Raw genomic sequence first — 21,564 nt, 5'->3', positions numbered from 1 at the left:
CCATTGGTATCCTAACTGCTTCCTCTGCCATCTTCTTGGGGTTCTGAGAGTCACCTTTGTGAAATACATTCATGCCTTTCTTGTAATATTCAGTGAGAACATTTCTTACAAATGCAAGTCTAAATACCATGGCATGGCATTTAACTACCATGTGTCCTGGATTGGGGGGAGGATCTTGAGTTTTTTCTGAGTTCACACAGTCTCTCTTCTTACTTGTACAGCTCTATAAAATGTGTATAATGACAAGACCTACTTTCCAGGACGGTCGTGAGATTGGCTGGGTGTATTGAAAGTCATCGTCGGCATGTCATAGTAAGTCCTCAGTCAGTGGAAGTGGAGTGAGCTCAACTCATTTTTAATGTCCTGCCCTGAAGGAACCTGTGCTCCATCAGGAAGGACCTCTCATTGTGCCTTTAAGCTCCACGAGGTTGGTGTAGTGCTCTGAGCCATTACACAGGGCTCTTCCTGTATTAACATCTCACACAGCAGTGTCACTACAAGACATCGTGTGCGCTTTGATTACTAAATGTTCACTGAAGTAAATGTGTGTTTCTGAACAAAATGCTGTTTTAAGATATAGCAGTCTCTGAAGAAATGCCGCTTTTCCAGTTGAATTTTGAGAGGGTGAGATATTTTACACTTTGAGGCTGAAATTCAAAAACCCCTTGATCAGTTTTTCCTTATGTTTGGCTTGGTTTCAATGAAAGACCCTCTACATCAGAATCCACTGGGGTCCTGCTAAAATACATATTCCTGAGGGGGCATCCACGTCCCTGGGAGCAAGGGCTAGGAATCAGCACCTCCAAGCCACCCTCCCCCGTGAATTTTACACACAGTAGAGTTTCTAAACAACACGAATAGGTCAAACAGGCAAGGTGTTTCACCTGAGAAATACCTATTTGACCCAATTTTTTTTGTTTAGGAGACTAGGGAAAATCAACGGCCTGTTATTAAGCCTTTCCATAATTTGTGAAGAAGTTAGGTAGTTAATAAGCATTTTGCATACATTTGCAAAAATGAGACAAGGGAAAATAATTATATTTCAAGCCAGCGTGGGTGGTTTTAACATCTTTCAAAAGAGGTATGGCCTCTGGGAAACATTTGTGGGAGAAACTGCTTCCTCAGATTAGGCTGTGGGTGCAGTATTACGTGGACAGATGAAAAATGTGACCCCAGAGCAGGAGCTGCCTGTGGGAAGAGATGGTTAATAGGACCACACTTGTTTTGTTGCGGCCAGGACCAGAGCCGGCTCTGGCTGTCTTCAGCAGGACATGAGTTATTTGTAAGGCTGTGGATGACAGGCTGGGGGCCTCACCTCTCCAGAGGTTTGACAGAGGAACCAAAACAAAGTTTGAGGTTCCTAGCTGCCATTGTGATGAATGTGACTTTTAGGTGACCACGTTCTCAAGATGCCAGAGCCCTGGAGAGAGAATCTGAACCTGGGCACCTTCCTGCAGAGACAGGGTTATCTGACTCTTTCTTCTGCTTGATATGGGAATTCTCCACATGAGACATGGGGATCTCCTAGGAAGGAAACAGATGCTGGAGAGCCCCACCCAGGGGTAAGAAACTAGAACTACTCACCTCATGCCTTCTAAGGCTCTCAGGTAGATTGTCCAGGTTCAAATCCTGCATCTTCCACTGACCAACTGGATCATCTTTTCCTGTAGTTCAAGTTTGCTTATCTATAAAATGGAGATGAAAACAGACCCTATTTTTTTATAAAAAGCATTGTTGTGAGGCTCAACCCTATGGAGAAATATGTGTCTGGCATGCAGTAACTGCTCTAAGTGTTTGCTGTTGTGGGAGTGTCTCTGGCTCTCTCCACCCACATGCACACACATGCACACACCCCACATAGAGACCTTTTATTCCCTTCTCTTGTTTGCTCTCAGACCATATTTCCTCTGATACCTTGATCTTGCCAGTTACTTTTGCCCGTGTCTTCTTCCTTAGGAGTTGGGCTCCACGGTTGACAAGGGGTTGCTCTGAAAGCTGATTGGTAGCTTGGCGTTTGTACAGGAAAAAAGCCTGGCAGCGGCATGCAGGGTGTCCAGCACCCAGTCCTTGCTTTCTCTGGGACAGTCAGACCCACTTTTCATTCTCCTCAGGCTTCTCCCGTTCACTCCCGAGCCTGCGGGCATTTGGCGTACCCTGTGAGTTGCAGTGGGAAGTTTACAAGTTGGCTCGTTCCCTTAAATACTCTCACCTTCCTTTCCATCCGGGCTTTTAAATGAGATGAAGAGGTTGTTCCAATTCCATTACCAAAGTAAATGAAGATCATTTTCCTTCCTCGAGGTTGACTCTGGGCCACTCTACCCTCCGATTTCTCTTGCCCATGGCACCTGGTAGCATCTCCACTCTCGAGCCCACCCCCGCTTGCCCTCCCCTCTGTGATTTTGTGAAAGTGAGGTGATTATATAACTGCATGGAGTCGGCTAGGATTGTGTTCCTGGGAACACACTGAAGTGTCCTTCCAGGTCATCTCCACTTTTCATCCTAACCTTCTGTCTAGAATAGGTCACTGACCTGAAGGCACTGCTCTGTGTCTTTGGTTGGGTTGAGCTGTCATACAAAGTCTCTCCAACAGCAAGGACGAGGAGAACTTTGTCATTTGCTGAATTGAGAACAAAATCCTCTGAAGATGGGAAAAAGCAGGATTATTTTAAAGTTCCGCTGTGATTCTCACAAAAGTCATATTCTTGTCAATTTGTTTTGTGAGTGTAGAGTATCTTGTAGCAGTGCAATGATTCGTTGTTGTTTAGTTTTATTTTCTTTAATGGTAACTTTATCTTATTAGTCTGATCTCAGTGGCAATACCACATTTATGGGCAGGGTTCTTCCTCTCTTCTCTGGATATCTTTTGTTGTGATGTTGTCATTTTGGAGGTTGTGAGGTTGTGTCTGTAAAATAGATAAGTGGCAAAGGCACACAAACAGTAAAAGTATCTTTGGTCATATTCTCCATCCTGCTCTGTGATTCGCTATTCCCTGGCAACATGATTCCTTTCCTATTGTTAGTATTTTGCATTTTCCTCCAGGTTTGTTTTATGCACATATGAATATATGTTATTTCCCCCTTACTAAATAGGTAAGCACACACTCTGCTTGCATACTTTTTCTTACTTCATAATTCATCTTGGAGATGTTTACATGTAAGCCTATACACAGGTTTCTCATTCTTTTCTATATCTGGGGAACATTCCATCATTTGGACAGACCCTACTTTTTTTTATACATTTTCCCATAGAAGAATATTTTCAGTTTCCTAATTAATTTTGAGATGAATGTTGTGGATAAGATTGGACATATGGAATCTGTACTGATAGGGTGCAGCTTAGACAAAGATTGAGTATGATCTTGAGTTATTCACAAGGGATTTTTTTTTCTATAAAATGATAAAAATGAATTGATCTTTAGTGACACATCCAGTTTTGCCTAGGTGCTTTGCATGTATCCTGGAATGAGCAAGGAGGAGCTTTGTGCTCATTTTAATGGATGATTTTGTAAGCTATTGGGTCCCCAACTTGGAAAATAATGATTTTTTTTAAAGATTATTCTGAATCTGTTCAGAGTTATCTAGGTTTATAAGATTGATTCAAGGAAATAAGAATGGGATTTGAAAAGTTTGGGGGTTGGGAAAACTTTCCTGGTTGTTAAATCACCCATGTTTCTATCCACTCTCACTAACAGATGCCTTCATAGGCTAGATTGGGTTGGAAGGAAGCAGGGCTATTAAGTCTCTTGAGAAAAGGGTGGCTGGCCTCTCTAAGCTCAATTGAATGGGAAGCATGATCAGACAATTGTAAAGATGGTAAAACAGCTGTAGTGAGTGGCCTTGTTAATGCATTCGTCATATGTAAGTATGTACTAAAGCATTAATATGATGTGATGTTTGTACCAGAAGAACATTAGAGATGAAAGACAGTTTAGGAGGAACTTGAAATTGAAGTTCACCATATGCTTCCTTTTGAAGTGCTGCTTCGAATGTCATTGAAAATCTTATTTGTAACTAAACACAAATCTGAAAATACAAACATTTTTGGTGAATGAATTTAACCTGTTGGCAAAATGATCACATAGCTAAGAAAGAAGCAACCTGGTGCTGGGCCCTTGTGCTGGTCCTCTGGAGACTGGGGAGCCCTGCAGAACGGGGCAGTCACCGCCACATTGGAAGCTGCAGGGAGCATCTTCACCTTTGGTCTATTTGAACCTACTGTTTGATATTGACTTGATGATTCCTTTAGCAATTAGGTTCAATACTGACCAAATCTTATGATATTAGTCAGAAATGATTTCTGTTCACTTCATTAAGAAATAAGCCCTATGAACCTTTTTCCATTCCTTTAACTTATATATCCTTGAAATTATAGAATTAAGCATATAGAAAGTTGGTTGGTTTCTTGGAGAACCAGTCAAAATCAGAATAACGTATGATAACATGTATGTCTTGGGGTCCTAGATATTCAACAGTACATTGATTTCACACTAAATTAGCAGCTTGTCCTTACCAAATAACATACTTGGTTTTCACGGTGTCTGCTTTAGGGTGAGGAGTTAGGAGATAGGAGTCGTGGTGCTAACAGTGCTGTTAGGACCATCTTGTATAGTTAGTTTCCTGAAATGATAATTTCATGGGGGGAGGGATGGGGTGATTCCACATTTATCAGGTGACGTGTGGTGACACGGAGCCTAACCGGGTTCACTGTGGTGTTTTTACCTTGGTTCTCAGTGAGGAAACCAAAGCATACTAGATTAAGAGGTCAGAGCCCAGGAATCGCTCTCTATAAACAGCTCTTATCTTTTGATTCTTGGTTCAGGAGTTTCTCCCTAGCCATGTTTTTCCTTAAGAACTATTGATCCAGGATAGAATTTTCTTCTTATAACGAGTGGGCTGGGTTCCAAATTTGTTGTGTAGCCAGCCCTCCTTGAAACGTACACTGCTGTTGTATACGGATTTCTGGTCTTTTTATTTTCCTGGCTGTGATGCCAGTTTATCACAAGGCATGATTGGGTTTATGAGACAGGATGTGGTGGTTAGGCAGATCCCCCTAAAAAGACATTCCTGCATAAACAACTTTAGTGTGACTTGGCCAGACTCTGCAGACCACAAACGGAGTTCAGAATCAGCATCTCAGGTAAAGCTGGGAAGTTAACAAGTTCCCTGGAGGCACTGCCTCCTCACCAGGCTGGGCTCCTAATCACTGGAATCAGTCAGCAGCCGCTTTGAGCTGTCATGTTGGACTATTGAGGTGATCTTTGCTTGGACTTGGGGGAAACATGGCATGGTGTCTTACATGTGTGTCCTGTGGCCCCCACCCCAAGCTCCCTCATTTTCTCAATTTCATAGCTGCCCTTAGAGAAGGAGGCACTATTCCTTCCAGAGCACTTGGCTCAGATTCAGTCTCTCCCAAGTCCTTCTCCTTCCCGATCTTCAGAGGGACGTGTCTCTCTTTTCCAAACCCTCACTTTTTTGGAACCCCCTTATCTGTTCTCTGTTGTATAATTCGAACATTTGTATCTATCTCAAGACTATAGACTCCGTAAAGTCATGTCTGAAATGCTATTGATTTTTTTTTTTTTAACATTTGAAGGACCATGTTTCTCAGTCCTAGGGATGCTCTCCGATTTTCCTCTGTTTCTTTGTTGGTACTTATTGTCTTTGTTTCTTGCCCTGCAGGTCTGCAGACTCCAGTGCCAGAGGTCATTGTTGATGTGGAATCCATGGATATCTTCCCAGTGGGCTGGTGTGAAGCTAATTCTTACCCTTTGACAACACCACATAAAACAGTCTGTGAGTGTTGCCCAGTTAAATAGATGGTGGATAATGTGTGATCTGGTGAATAGCTAGGTAATTTTGTATGGAAAGTCATAAAAAATAGAGGAAGATTTTAGATGGCCCAAATAACACCAGTTTTTTCTCTATTATCCTTCAAGTATGTGCATGAGATTAACATTTGGATGCATTCCACAGGTTGACGATCCAAGTAAGGAGGCCATTGAGAATCCCAGAGAGATAAATAGAAAAAAATAGATACATCTTAAATCTTTACTCCCGGTTTTGTGTGCAATTCATTATGTTGATGGGATAAAAATTAAATTAGATACCATGTTTTTATATTATCATTTCTTAGCAAGATCTAATATTTCTCTTGCAATTTCCTGTAAAGGAATACATAGTCCAATAATTTACGGAAATACTTAGAAATATTGAACCTACTCATAGCACTAATTAGTGAGATTTCAACTGTATATTAAAAAGTGTGTTACTCACATCCTTGTGATCACAGAAATACCAGATAAAACCAGTGTTGATAATTGAACGATACAGCAGTATGCACACATAGACACACAAACACACAAACACAAACATTCATGTACATTTTAATACATACAACAGTGGTTTTAACATGTTATTTTAGGTCATTATCTTCAGATGGTACTGCTTCAAAATCCTAATAAATCTTTGCATTTATTATCCCACCCTAAAGCACATCAAAGGTTATGAGTTCTCAAAGATTGTGGGCTTCACCTTTCCATTAAAGAGATTGCATTTCCGATATTTTCTTTATGGAATTTGCATGCCGTCTCTACTTCTCCCCAGCACCCTGTTCCATGGTAACTTCCATTTTTTCTCCAGACATAGCCGTGAACAAAGTTCCATCACATAGTAGGCTTCACATCCCTGATGTCCACAGATTTTGAAGGGTCTCCCTCCCCCCATATTCACCAAGAGCAGTATAGAATGTTGTGCTTTACTCACTACCGAGCTGGTTAAGAATCTGCATCATAAGTGGGGATAGTGTGCCCCTAAGATTCAAAGAACATTCATTGATTAGAAATATTTTAAAGTGAGGAGAAGATAAAACTCTAAGTGGATCGAACTTATCAAGTAATATCTTCCTCCCTGAGGTCTGCCAGGGGGTTGGACTCAGTCCTTTTTGTCCTTGTTTTCCCTTAGATAAGACTTAATAGCATCCTGTATCTTTTCCCTCCCTCTTGCACATGGATGTGGGGGGCTGCAAGTGCTTTCAGTTTTTCTGAAGCAAAATCACATGTTGGATGAAACATTGTAGTGTTTCTGCTTTATTTTTCTGTTGTTCTTGCGAGGCTACCATATAATCAGGCTTCCCACCCTCAGCCCCAGACTGAGTTAGACAAGTCATTGTATAACTCCTTTTTTTTACCTTGGCGATCATAAAAATTTATACTTTTTATAGTAACAACTAGAATTAAATGCCAAATAAAGTCAAGAATAGGTAAAGATATTGTTGAGTATTTAATGAATTCTTGCATTCATTTATTAACCATACATTTTTGCTGTGAGCAGGCAAACTCTGACTCTACCTTGCCAGACTCTCACAGCTTTTGAAGTATTGGTGGAATTAATTTATGCTTACATCAGAAGACACAGGATTATCTGAGCCAAGATTAATAGGTGCCAAAAGCTCTGGTCTATTTTTGTTAAGGTGATAGTAATATAGAAATATAATTGGATAGAGATATAAACTGTAAGTGTTCTTATCCAAAAATATCATTATTTGCTGATTTATATCAATATTTGACTAGATGTATTTGTTAACCACTACTTCTTCTTCCAGTAATTCAATATTCTAGTTCAAATGCAGGCCTCTGGGACTCATCTGGGGGACACTGTCAGTGTAGCATTATTTGCCTATTATAGCTTCTGAGGGAGAAATCATTCTGGATCATCATGCTTGCAACAGTTTATCTTCACATGTACACTGATGTACTCTTTTTTTCTTTCTTATTAAAAGCACCTTTCAAAATAAAGTAGCCAGTGTAGTGATAAGATTAAATGCACCGGATTCTATTAAGATCTCTTGTCTGATGACTCTCTGTTTTATGCTAGAAGAAATTAATATAAAATTGTGGCTTGACTACAATAACTCATCAGTATTTAAAGTGCTACTTTAAAATGGGCATGTCTTTACACTGTCGTTTTTTAAAAATGCATCTGTCCCACTAACAATGTGATTTTCTTTTTCTCTTCCTATATTTTGTCTGTTTATAGCCCAAAAGAAGAGAAAGATTGCAGTTGTGCAGCCAGAAAAACAGTATGTTGATTTTTTTTTCATTTTTCTCCAAATCTGTATGATAAATTGTAAAGTTTCTTTGTAGAGGATAGGAAGTTTGTCTTGTTCTTAGAGAGTAGCTAAGAGTGGTATGGAGTAAAAGTGACAGTCAAAGTGTAGCTGCTATTACTTATTGTGCACCTACTATGTGCAAAATGCAGTGTCAGCTCCCAGAGGAACTTGTTGTCCAGATTGTCATTGCTCACTTTCTGTTTCACCTCAGCATACCCGAAAATTATCCCAAACCTACTTACTGACTCTGGGTACCCTCAGGGACCTGTGTGACAGTGTAGTTTGGAAGCACAGCTCCTCTCCCTGAACTGGAGCTTCCTCCCCACCTCTCCAGCCATGACCAGGACTGGAGACAAAGGACGGACTCAGTGTCACCCCAACTCTGCTGCTTCCCCACTGGGTGCACATGAGCCAGCTGCTTTAGTTCTTCATATCTCAGTAGCCCCCCCTTGTAAATACCTATTTCTCAGGGTTTTGTGAAGATTAAATCAGACTCCCATGTGAAAAAAAGATTATGGACTTTGAATTATTGAACAAAGGTGGGTTGCCCTTCACCCCAATTCACTTGTACTATTAGGAGGAAAGAGGGTTTGGGCGAGAGTGGATGTGCAGCAGTATGTCTCTGAAAAGTTGTAACTGGCTGCTGACCATTATATATATTGTGAAATACTTAAAATACAACAAAATGTCCATTCCATTGCAAGTAATTGTGTTTTCTTAGATCAATAAAAATATATGGATAGAAAGTTAACTGCAACCAGCATTTCTCACACACTTAGGTTTAAATTTAAATGCAGTGAAACTGAGCAAGAGCAGCATTGTTATTTGAATAACAGTTTTGTAGATATTTTTTTATGCATTTATTTCTAAAACATAGTGTATCAGGCTCATAACCTGACTCCATTTTATTCACCTAACATGAAGTAAAGAGATTAATAATAGATAGACCCACAATTGAATCCAAATTTGCAGTCTATGGATGAATGGTTCTCACTCTTTACGTGTGGCAGTCATGTGGAGAGTTTGGGAAAACACAGGTTGCTACATCCCAGCCCCAGTATTTCTGATTCAGGATGTCTAGGGTAGCCTGAGGTTCTGCATTTCTAACAAGTTCCAGGGTGATGCCAACACTGCGGGCTTGGGGACCACACTTTGAGAACCATTTCTGTAGATGACTCTATGATTGATTGTGATGTCCTCTTTGATTATATGAAGCTTTTCAACTGTGTGGTTTCCATGCGGCCAGCCTGAGGGTCCCTGTGAAACCTGTCTCAGTTCTTTCCCCCAAAGGCGATGTTTCAAAAATATATTTATTTGACATCTTTTAAACTGAGCTGTCAGCCTGGCATGTTGGCTCATGCCTGTAATCCCAGCAACTCAGGAAGCTGAGGCAGCAGAATCTCAAGTTCAAGGCCAGTCTGGACAACTTTTACCAAGAACCTATCTCAAAACACAAAGTAAAAAGGGCTGGGAATGTGGCTCAGTGGTTCAGGGCCCCTGGATTCAATCCCCAGGACTGCAAAATGAGTACATAAACCAACAAACAAACTGAACTATAACAGAGCTCTGTTAGAGTAAGCCTGTTTCACATTTTAGGAGTCATCCGTTTATAGGGTTTTTCTAAGTTCTTCTTTTTAGTGTGGCCATAATTCACGGAAGTCAGAAACTCAAGTTAGTAGAAAGTGGTTTTCAATTAGTCATCACAGAGGAAATGTCTGACTTTAATTAAATGTAAGTGTATTTTTCCTCTTGTCTAATATAAAATTGAAGCTGTTATGACAGTTCTATGACAAGAGACATGCCCAGCAGCAACCCAGAAGAAACTCATGGTTAGTGACGGCCACTCAGAGGCAGATGTGCCTTCTGCTTTTTTCTGGTCATAAGAAGGATTTGAGAGTAACTTTTCTGAAAGGGTCTTTTTATCTGGTCTTTCCGGAACACTCTTATGTACACATCCTATCTTATGATGCTCTTGTCTTAGATTTCTGGAATATTCACTTTATATTCTGAGAAAACTTCAGAATGTACTTGTTTCTTCAAAAGCTTGTGACCCATGGTAGTTTGCTCTTTTTATCCACAGATCACCATCCACAGTGCCTGTTGAGAAAATACCTCATGACCTTTGCTTATTCCCTCACCTGGACTCCACAGGTAATTGGGTCCCCTCAAGGGCTTTCTGTCCCTTCTAGTTTGTAGCTGCGAATGGAGACATGCATGTATTTTTAGGTCTCCATGAGTATCTCTCAACTTTGAGTCTATTCTCCTTTTTCTAGTACAACTCATTAACAGGTAGCTGCCTTTTTAAAATTTCTAAACTAATGTAGCTTTCCCTCTTCTCTTCTGTTTCTTGGCCAATAGCCCTAGAGAGGTCTCCCAATCTGCAGAAAAGGATCCACATGCCAGTTGGAATTAGGAGCCAGCTTAGTACTGTGTAGTATATGGATGTCCATGCAGGACAGGAAAGAGATGAAAATATCATCGTTAGGCACTCCTTTTTTGACATTTTGTCACAGTATCACTTGAATTTTCACCTTAGTGATTATTTCTTAAGTCCCCACTGGCTTTTGAATTCTTTGTTAAAACCCTGAGTTTGAATAGCTGGTTCTGAGGTCTTCTGTGAGCTACTATTTGACAGGAGACATGTTTTTGCATATTTGATTAAGAATTTTGTTTTCTATGCTAAAATGAAATCCACTCTGAATTTCTGGATTAAAAGCTATATGCCTCGGAAGAGTCCTGTTAGTTGAACTTATCTTTGTAAACAGAACAGTTTTTATGAGTAGACTTAACTAAAAATGTTTTTTCCTAAGGATTGGACAGCATAATTCTACCAAAAATTTATGTATATATGCACCTGTGAATTTGATTTTGCCTGTGATATTGAATTCAAAATTCAGAATGATTTTAAAGGAACCATACCAGCTACGCTTTCATATTCTACAATGGTAATTTCACTCCTTTCCTCTTATATCCAGAAGAATAGCATTTCTACCTCCTACCCATTGAGTCTTATGAAAACAGGCCTTCCTGTTACATTGCCATCCCAAATTAATAGCAGTACTTGTCCAGAAATACCACTAATGGTGTAGCTTAGCTTGGGGCAGGAGCTGGAGTGAGAGGGAGTCTCTTAGCCAGAAGTAGAACCTCATTCTGTTTATAAACATCAAGAAACATTAGAGTGAGAGCTTATCATTTAATCACTCTACTTTTTACTATGGCATCTTTAGATAGAGTAAGACCAACAGTGTGCCCGGATCACTGTTGAAGTTGGAAGACTAAGGACAGGGCAGATTGAAGCCAGAGTGAGGGACATGTGTTTCTGCTTGAGCTGCGTGATGCCTGGGTTGACATTGTTGTAGTCTTTGCATCTCTCTGTGTCTTGAATGCTGCCCAATCAATAGTGAAGTTTGTGTGTATGGTGGAAAAAATCATTGTAACTTTTAAGGTATCATTATGATTATAAAACGTCCTGATGTTAGGATACCTTGCCCCTTTCTCCAAAGAAGAAAATCATCTGTCTTTCTCCACTGTGTCACAATTTGGAACAGAGTGAGGCTCCCTAATTAGGATTCCAACAGTGTTGGCCCTGGGGTCCTGATTCTTCACAGTCCCCCTTTTTTATAACTCTGGAGTCCCATCAGTCAAGACCCTGGACAGCAACTCCAGGTGACTCTGCTGACTAGCAGATCAAGCATGTGCCTCCTTGTCCCCCAAGTCCCAGAGATGAGATCCAAAGCCTCTGCTGTGTTGTCTCCCCTGCAGGAACCGTCAATGGGAAGTACTGCTGCCCGCAGCTGTTCATCAACCACCGGTGTTTCTCAGGCCCCTACCTGAACAAAGGCAGGATCGCGGAGCTACCTCAGTCGGTGGGGCCCGGCAAATGTGTGCTGGTTCTTAAAGAGGTAAAACACAGGCACCATCTCGGTCAGCTCATGTGTACAGGACCTGTGGGCCCCAGGCGCGGTGTGAGGAGGCACTGGACATTTGAGTCAGTTCAGTTCGCATTGATCCAGCACCTCCTGGCTTTCATAGTGAGGCCTGACAGCTAGAGACAAATGACGTTCCTGCCCATGAAAGGTGCACAGCCTGGCAGACTGCCTTTCTTCCCATGACATTTGGGGACATGTGGCACTAGGTTTAAGTAAAAGTGCTTTGGGAAGACAGGACAAGGAGAAAAGTGAGGGCTTCAGCCGAGAAGCCGGGGCTTCTCAAGGAGGACCCAGCTTGGAAAGGCACAGAGGACCTCAGGAGGAAGCAGAGAGCACATTGCTCCTCAGCTGGGTCCTCCCATGGCTTATGGGGATCTTTTTTATCCCTTTCTTCCACGGCACTTTAACTGGTCTCTGGGTACATGAGTGACATTTGTGCCATGGCTTTGTCCAGCAAAACTGGGGCCACACGTCACTGGGAAGGGGCTTCCCATTTCTCTCCTGACCTTGGGAGGTGACCTGCAAATAGAGGCAGATCCTGAGGATGTCAGAGGTCTTCTCGCTGTGGTGCTTTAGGAATCCCAGACATTTTCTAGACTCTTCTTGCAAGTCTGCTCTGCTCTGTATTCCTGCATATTGGTGCTTTCTCTTGAGAAAGAGGATGCCAGATTGGTTCCCTTTATTGTTACTACACCCAGATGAATGTTTTTTTGTTTTGCTTAAATTTTGTGGCCGCAGCAGTCCATTTATCTATGGGACAGTTGTTTGTTAAGCAACTTTGAGGAGCCAGGTGCTGTCTGAGCTGCTGGTTCAACAACAGACCCCCCTTTGGTCTCTCTCTGGGTTTCATGTTATTACTAAGAGATGATGTGAAGCAAAGCCACGCCAACTGGAAGGGATTTTTGGAGAGAGATGGGAGCAGAGTGGGGAGGAAGTGACAAAAATATGACAGGTGACATTAGATCTGGCTTGGACAGAGAACGTATAGTCTTCATTGTGCAGCAAAGGCAAGGTCACATGGGTGACCTTTTGGCAAAAGAAGGTCAGGTATGGCTGGAGGATAGGGACTTAACTCTGATGATAAGTAACAGATACAAAAGTGTATGTTACATTTGAAGAGAAAAACAGGGGAGTCTGGCCAGCCCCGTGCTTCAGTGTGAGGCCCGAGCAGATCAGAGGAGGCCCACTGCGAGAGGCCTTCTAAAGCATTCTAGGCAACATGGGCTTGAAGCTCTGGGTGACAGGGACCCCTGAGAGTGACCCTATGCTGAAGCATCTCCCTTAGCCCAAGAATGTCTCTGTGGTTTCAAGTGTCATTTTCTTAAAAGAGAAACGGTCAGAGGCCATTGGTGGTCTTAGTAGTTAAAAACTTCCATATATTTGGAAGACATGTCTGTTTCAGGGAGAATGTGGGGGCTGTGGTTTAAAGGAAACCTGTAAGAAATGGAACTATTGGGCTATTGTGGTTATTTCTGTGGGAGCATTTTGCACAGAGAATATTTGACTGGTGGTCCCATCCCTGAGTGAGCTTCCAGCCAAGGGGAAAGATGAGCAGATGAATGGAATGTGACCGGTGTGTCCCCGTGCCGTGGCAAGGGCTGGCATAGATGCTGAGATAGCATTGGGGTCACATCCAGTGAGTGGGAAAGTGACACAGTAACCTGCTGCAGATGTAGGGAAGGCTGGAGCGTCAAGGGTCTGGGGGATGAAGGAACAGAACGACAGGAAGGACACTTTCAGCATCATGGTTGAATGGAACGCCAAGGGCCGACACAGGCAGTGCCCACATCTACACTGAGAATCTTGTGCAGCCCTGGCCATTGTATGTGGCCTTTAGGCCACACTTACTCAGCAGTAGGTTGGAGCTACTTTCATTTTAATACAGCGAGGCATTGTGGATTGTGCTCATTCTGAGTAGCAAGTGGACTCCATAGATAATAGGTTCATAGCTAAAGAAAAATGGTGGCCAGGTACAGTGGCGCCTGTAATCCCAGTTAGCTGTGCTAACAAACAACAGGACTTTGGCCTCAGTTTTTCTGTCTGGGGAGGCTGAGACAGGAGGATCACAAGTTCAAAGCCAGCCTCAGCAACAGTGAGGCACTAAGCAACTCAGCGAGACCCTGTGTCTAAATAAAATACAAACGAGGGCTGGGGATGTGGCTCAGTGGTGGGTACCCCTGAGTTCAATCCCCAGTACCCAGCTGTTTCCCCACCACCACCAAAAAAAAAAAAAAAAAAAGAGAGAGAATGGTGATTGTGGGCAAGGGCAGCATATCTGGCACTGCTCTGGGTGTACCAAAATGGTTGGACGACTGGTTAACCCTAACTGTATACATTGGTACAGAATGAAGAACCCTGCAGTTAGGAAACTCCATCCAAAAAGAAATGAAGCCAGAATTAGGCATAAAAATTTCTGCTTCAATATGATATGGCATGGGGATGGACTGCTATCAGATCCATGCTGTCTGCCTGTGTTGGTTGTGAGTGACAGGTTAGGGGCACAGAAGGGGAAAATACAGTGAATGGGTGGGTTTCTTCGAAGTTGGCTGCAAGCCTGGTTGGCGTAGCACATTCCAGTTGTTAACAGGAGCTCTGTTATCTGCTAGCTGTGCTAACAAACAACAGGACTTTGGCCTCAGCTTCTCTGTAGGGGCTGGCCATTTTAATTTAATAAATGATTTTTTTCAAATCAAAAAATAGTTACCCCTCGTTAATTCTCTGATGGGTGCCAGCAACCAAACTTAAAAGCCCGGCCAGAGAAGTTTTCTGATGACAAAAGTGTTTTTTTGCTGATGTTTAGAAAATGCAAGCAGCAAGAAGAAAGAAAGAAAAAAGCAAGCACTTGCTTCAGTTCTGTGAGTGCAAGAAAAGTTCCACCAAGCCAATATTTATGCTAATGCTCTTCTTTCAGCACCAGAACCTCTGTGTAGCTTCAGATTCCATTTTGTTTAAAGAAAATGAGGTAATTGAAGCCAAGTCAGAGTATGTTGTTTTTCTGGGCCATTGATGGTATTAGAAATTTAAACACTTTTGTTTCTTCGGAAATTGTAAAGTGAGGCTTGTTTCCCTTCCCCTCTGCATGGCCTGCTGGAACTAGATAACGTCTGTGGGGGCGATGCAGAGTGCTCCCTGGAGAGGTTGGATGCAGGCCGTGAAGTGAGGTCCGAGCTCCATCTGAGAGGGCCATGTGCTGGAGAGGAGGAAGCTCCTGGCAGAATGATGGCCAAGGTCTCTCCACTCACTTCATGTGTGTGAGACTCGAGTGGGGTCTGGATGGAGCCAGAGGTCAGTCCATGTCTGGCCTCCATTCTAGAGTGGGTGCCTCAAGAAGAGGTAGAAGGTGGGAACAGAGTCAGTAGATCGTCCATTCAGCTGTAGGCATCTCCTCCGAGTGGACTCAAATTGGAGCACTTGTCCCTCAAGTGCTGGAACATTTAATGAGATGTGTGGGGCCAGGCTTATGGAGGGTGGGACCTCTTAGGTATAGATGTCAGCGATGATGTTTATCATAAACCAAACCTGCAGGCTCAGTGGGATCATTGCCATCCATTTCCATCCCAAATCCTTCTTCTCTCATGCTCAGGGTGTCAGGGTCCCCAAAAGATGGACAAACTATGTACCTGTGTAGGATCATGAGATTTGTTGCATCATGTGACGGTGGGGGAGTGTGTGGGGGGGAGTGCATATCATTTCAATTCAGGCAGGGAGTCTGAGGAATCCCTTTCCATGCGGGTCACAGCACTTGTTCATGTATTGAGCTGGTACCTGTTCTGTAACTGTGCTTTTGGGCAGCCTGGGTTCTGGAGTCTAAGAAAGGAACATCTCTAGGTGAAAAGACTAACAAATTGTACGCTTTGATTGAGTCTGCTTTTCCATTGCTGTGAACAAAATACCCAACTAGAACAACTTAGGGGGAAAAGTTTATTTGGGGCTCACATTTTCAGAGGTCTCAGTCCATAGATGGCTGACTCCATTGCTCTGGGTCCAAGATGTGGCAGCCCAGAGGAAGAAAACTGCCCAGCTCATGGTGGGGTCAAGAAGCAGAGAGGGTGGGGAGGGTGGTGGGGAGATATGCCCTTCCAGGACCCACCCTGAATGACCTACTCCTCCACCACATCCCACCTGCCTAGATTTACCACTCAGTCGGTTCAAACCAAGATGGACCGATTGGCTTACAGCTCTAGTAATCTAATCACTTACCTCTGAATATTCCTGTATTGAGAAGAACTTTGGTGAACACCTCATATCCACACCATAATGCGTTAACACCTGGTGGTCTCCCCCCTCCCCCCCGCATTTCTGGTACTTGACAGAAGGCTTAGAAGAAAGACATATGGACCCTGGACACACAGGAAACTTGGAAGTGATGAGCTTCTATGAGCGTATCCCTTCTTTCCAGTTTAAGGTTTCATTCCAGTTAGTGGAGATCATCAGAGAGGCTAATAAGACCTGCAGATTCAGTATTAATCAAGAGACTTTTGAGTTTGACGGGGGAGAAGAATAAGACAAAAAAGTGAGACTAGAAAGTGCTTCTGCTGTGCCGAGGCAGGAATCTTGTTCCTGATGGGAAAGATGCAGATACACAGTACCTCACACTCTTCTACCTCATCCACTCACTTACTGTTTACATACCTACTTCTATTTTATATATATATAAATATAAGATAGGTATGTAAATATATCTATATTTATATATATCTTCTATTTTATATATATAATAGAATATACATCTCTCTCTCTCTCTCTCTCTCTCTCGAGAGAGAGAGAGAGAGAGAGAGGTTAATCCATCCGTTTGTATCATCTGACTCTCTAACCATCCATCATTACTATCTATCATCTACTTACCTATCTACCATTTATCTATCATCATCATCATCTATCATGTGTCCGTCACCTATTCCTATTATATCTGTCCCTATCCTCTGTCTACTGATTGTGTCTTCTTAGAGTCACTTGGATGCTCTCATCAGCAGCCTGGTCCTGGAATGCACAAGTGTAGACAGGACCCATTAAGTTTTGCTAGGTGTTTAATAAAACAGGTTCTAGTAAACTAGAACTTTAACTTTGCAAAAAGGACCATAGAAACGATTCATAGCTGAGAGTACTGGTCTGAGATGTCAGCGTCGAGGTGGCTACTTTGGTACTTGGTTTTTCATCTCTGTCTCTCTGCTGCTTTGATCTTCCTGGCTCTGCAGAAAGTGTAGGAGTAGGTGACGTGGGGACTGCAGGAGCCACTGCTGGCCAATACGTATTGCATTATGTATGCAGATACACACTACCTCACATTCTTCTACATGTATCTTTTCATGTACCTGCCGCCTCTCCAGGGCTTTAGATACTAAGGTGTTCAGTCAGTCAGCATCTAGCAGACAGTTGCTGACTCTCAGACCATTCCAGATATCTCTCTAGCTCTGTATCCCAGCAGACCATCCCAGATATCTCTCTAGCTCTGCATCCCAGCAGTGAGTAAGATGTAACCCAGTGGTTCATGCATCCATTCATACCTCCTGGACTTCGGTGATTCATGTACCAGGCTTTGTGCTGGAGCCAGGGGTCGTGGTGAGCAAGACCTTGATCTCTACCTCTGTGGACCTCCTGCAGACGGGAGGGGCTTACTGCTTCCCTGCTCATTCTCACAAGCCCACGTACCTACGTATATACAGGTGGAAATCAGAGTGGTCATGTTAGGACAAAGACCTCAGTTCTGTGTCATTGAGTGTTCTTAGAGCAGTTGTGGGCTCTTTTTACAATCTGGAGCCCAGTGCTATTTGGTGCTTTGACAAGAAGTCAAGGATGGAAGTTGGCTTCTTGGAGAACACCCCTTGCTGGTCCTCCTCCCTTGTTCAAGTCTCCCTCTAGCATGCTTCATGTGTTTCCTCCAGCCCAGGCCCAACCCAGCTCCTTTCACTGGAAGACAGGACTGTGGTGGCCCCAGGCAGAGAATGATATGACCCCTCACTCTGCCATTTTGAAGAGGTAAAGTGACTTCAGCTCTGGCTACCCCACCTTGGAACCTTCTAGTGGACCTAAGCAGTTTAGAAATCTGGCTTCAGTTGGTGTTTGTAGCTCATATTTTTGCCACATGGCTCATCCTTTAAGGTATATCCTTCAGTCTCTCTGTTTTGGTTGTTTTTTCCCCCACATTTGGTTGAGTTCTGAGATAGCTTGTTTAGTTTCTGTTTCGTTTTACTTCTCTGAGCACTTTTTTTTTGGAGGGTGGCTCTCTTTTTAACTTCTATTTTTAACTGGAAAGTCCTTCATGTGGGAACCCAGAGAGCAGCAATCTGTGTATGGAAATGTGGAGGAGAATGGCTGCTGTCACTCCTCACGGTAGCCATGTGTCTTTCAGTGGAAGGGAGGGAGATGGTACTGAGGCAGTAGGAGTTGTGGTGTCACACCAGGGAACTTTCCTGGGAATACCGGATGGAGGAAAAGTCTTGTCTAGCTGACACCCCATTCAATCAGAATCCAACACAAGATTGTTGAAGGTCTTCCTCTTGAAGGTCTTCTGTTGTTTCTGTTGCTGGTGTCTTAAGTTTATGCTGGACATTAGCTAACCCATTAAGAACAATGTGCCATGCTCGTGGGTGCACGCAAACGGTAACACATGCGTGGTCTGTGATCATGCCAGATAATGTCTGCAAAGCTGGTGAAAGAAAAGGGCATCAGAGTTTTGCTGCTATTGCTCTTTATTATTTTCCCATGGAGAAGACAAGTTAGACTTGTTGAACTTTCTCATCACCCCCAGGATGGGACTTTGTAGTGATGAAAATCAGTGGCATCTCCATTCACATAGATCAGATGGAATCAAGTAAATTCTTGCAGTGAATTAGTTTTTAGATGAACAGAATAATTTTATCTAATTTCTGGGACCATGTTGAAATTAATTGAACAAATTCAAAAATACAGTCTCTTGGGTACCTCCTATTGTCACTTGTACTATGGCTGCTCTGAATCTAGCAGTATGAAGTCCCTGGTTTATTGGTGCTTACGTTCTAGTGGGGGTGGATGGAGAACAAACCAGTAAGCAATATTATAGAGTAATCATCTGTGAGAGGACCGGAAATGCCATATGGGACGGGTGCCATTGTGGAGCCACGTTCAAGGGAGGCCTTTCTATTGAGGGACTTTTTGAATACTTTTTGAGTACAGAAGGGCTGTAAGGATGTTTTGAGAACATTAGTCAGCTTTCTGTCATTGTAACAACACCTGAGATAATCAGCTTAAAAAGAAAAACGGTATTTTGGCTCATGGTTTTATATTTCCTATAGTCCGTGAGGGCCCCATTGGATTGAGTACCAGGGAGGATGAAGGAGAGCAAGAAGAGCCTGTGGGTGTAGTTGATTCTGAAGGATTTTACCATAAGAGGGAGTAGAGAAATGAGGTGGGTGAGATAGATAAGGAATGAAGGGGAACTTTTTTTGTTGAAGAAGGGAAATGTTATGGCACATTTACACATTAAGGGAAATGACGCAGTGGAGAGAAACACAGTGACCGTGCAGGAGGGGAAGGTGTCCTAGTCATCCTGGGATGCCATAGCATCTCAAGACTGGGTGGCTTATGCAACAGATGTGTATCTGCTGAATTCTGGAGCGTGGGAGTCCAAGATCAGGTGCCAGCTTGGTTGGGTCCTGGTGAAGCCGATGTCACCAGGCATTCCTTCTCTCCAGGGGAAGGGGCTGTCCAGGGGGTCATCTCACAGAGAGCACTAACAAAGGTGGAGAGCAGAATGACTAAGGCAGTGGCATTCTAGATTAGGTAAGATGTGTCAAATATCGTTATTATTAAAACTTCAGGACTAACAGGCGAGAGGAGAGATGAGTGTGATGGCGATCCTTGGGTACTGTTTGGGGGGGTGGATTCAGTGCAGCAACACCAATCCTGGGTCATGCCCAGGCAGCAGTTATGGGGAGACAAAATGGAAACACCCTCTTTTAGGAGGTTTTCTTTTCAAAACTATCTTGCTTTTCTCTGACATCATCAGAAGGTATGTTGACCAGAAGAAGGTTCCTCTTTTATTTCATAAGCACATCTTCCTTCATTTCCATGGCCAGGAGTTGAAGAAGTAAAGCTAGGTCCTGAGCACATTTGAGGAAGTAGGCCTTGACCCACCGTAGGGTAAGTGCCACATGACTTAGGAGAAAGGGGCAGCACTGCAGGGAGGCTTCCAAACCCCCCCCCCCCCCGCCCCCGACTTTTCTTTCCCAAAGGAACCATTTTTAAATTAACATTCTCTACTTACATCTGGTTACAAAAATAAACTCTCTGCAGTTCACGCCAGGTGAACCAAGTGCGCGTCTTTTCTCATTTCATCCCTCCTGCAACTTCCCACCTAAGATGCCCTTCCACAGGGAAATGCCCTCTAGGGAAATATGGCTGATGAAGCAGAGTATTTCTTCACTATTTGACTTTAGAAATTTTTTTTTCCATAAAATTAGCTCCATTCCCTCTGATTTTGAGGTTGAAAAGAGGAAATCTTTTGGGTCCATGAGAGCCTTTGATGTATCCCGATTTCTGCAGAAAGCTTGTTTTTATAACTGTGGCCCCTGGAAAGCAGGGCAGGTTCATTGAAAGAGTAGAGGCTCTTTTTTGGCTTGCTCCTCTTTCTGACCCCTCAAGAGAAAGAATATTCTCCCTCACATTTCACTGCCTCTAAAATCTACCCCAAAGAGACCTGTCCCCACGGTCACTACAATTCTATCTACAGATACAAATTTGCAGGCTGGGAATCCTACCCATTCGGTCATCTCACTCCAGCTGCGGGAGACATATTTGTGTTCCAAAGTGTTTTTCTGACTTAGACACATGAAGAAATTACTTTCTAGTAAGTGGTTGCCTGTACTTTGAATTGTTGACACTTTATATGATCTTATTGAGGTTGGAGATCTCAAAATTTTGGTGTTTTATGAGCTTTCATGAGAGGGAAAATGGAAAGAAATCATGGGACCACAGAATTTCATAAGATGAACAGGAAAAAAAAATCCCATTCCACTTGTGTAGTCTTTTGAGTGGTGACACTGCACAGGGAAGGGAGTGTAAGGGGACAGGAGGTTCACATTTACAGGCGGCTCAGTCAGCCGAGCATCTTCTGGGTGTTTGTTTCTTGCCCTGCGGAATTACCTGCAACAGCACCCAAGCCTGTGCTCTTGGGCCTCCTTCCACCTCATTATCCTGCCCTCTGCCCCAAACCCTCACCACCCCCCACTTTTCTGAGCCTGGTTGAGCTAAGGCGGGAGAACCAGGGGTATGCAGGGCTGGCCCTCTGGAGACACTGTGAGATTACTCAGGTCCAGAGAGATAGAGACCACTACCCAGATTTGCTCATGAAGTTCTTGGGGCCATTTTCCAAAGCCTTTTTTTGTGTGGGTGTGTGGAGCTGGATTTGGGTAGATTGAGAATTGAAGAATTACCATACAGACTATTTTTTTTTTGAGAAATTTTGTTCTAAAAGTGGAAGTTATAAAAACCTCAAGGAACTTCTAAGGAGAGTTTATTTCCAAAAATGCAGGACTAGAAACATAGATACAG

The 21,564-nt window shown here is 43.0% G+C and overlaps 1 protein-coding gene across 4 annotated transcripts in view; it reads left to right on the top strand.

The window, feature by feature from the left end:
• Positions 1-21,564, top strand: part of Sfmbt2 (Scm like with four mbt domains 2) — a 218,742-nt gene that overhangs the window by 156,171 nt on the left and 41,007 nt on the right. For all 4 annotated transcript variants that reach the window (XM_048812649.1, XM_015495184.2, XM_015495185.2 and 1 more), the window contains 4 exons: positions 5,680-5,793; positions 8,035-8,077; positions 10,188-10,258; positions 11,870-12,009. In XM_048812649.1, the coding sequence (XP_048668606.1) occupies positions 5,680-5,793; positions 8,035-8,077; positions 10,188-10,258; positions 11,870-12,009 (368 nt within the window). The remainder of the gene's footprint in view (positions 1-5,679; positions 5,794-8,034; positions 8,078-10,187; positions 10,259-11,869; positions 12,010-21,564) is intronic.

This window comes from Marmota marmota, unplaced genomic scaffold (assembly GCF_001458135.2).
Source record: "Marmota marmota marmota unplaced genomic scaffold, marMar, whole genome shotgun sequence".
Taxonomy (NCBI): domain Eukaryota; kingdom Metazoa; phylum Chordata; class Mammalia; order Rodentia; family Sciuridae; genus Marmota; species Marmota marmota.
The sequence above is the reverse complement of the archived record's forward strand: the minus strand, read 5'-3'. Positions and strand labels throughout refer to the sequence as shown.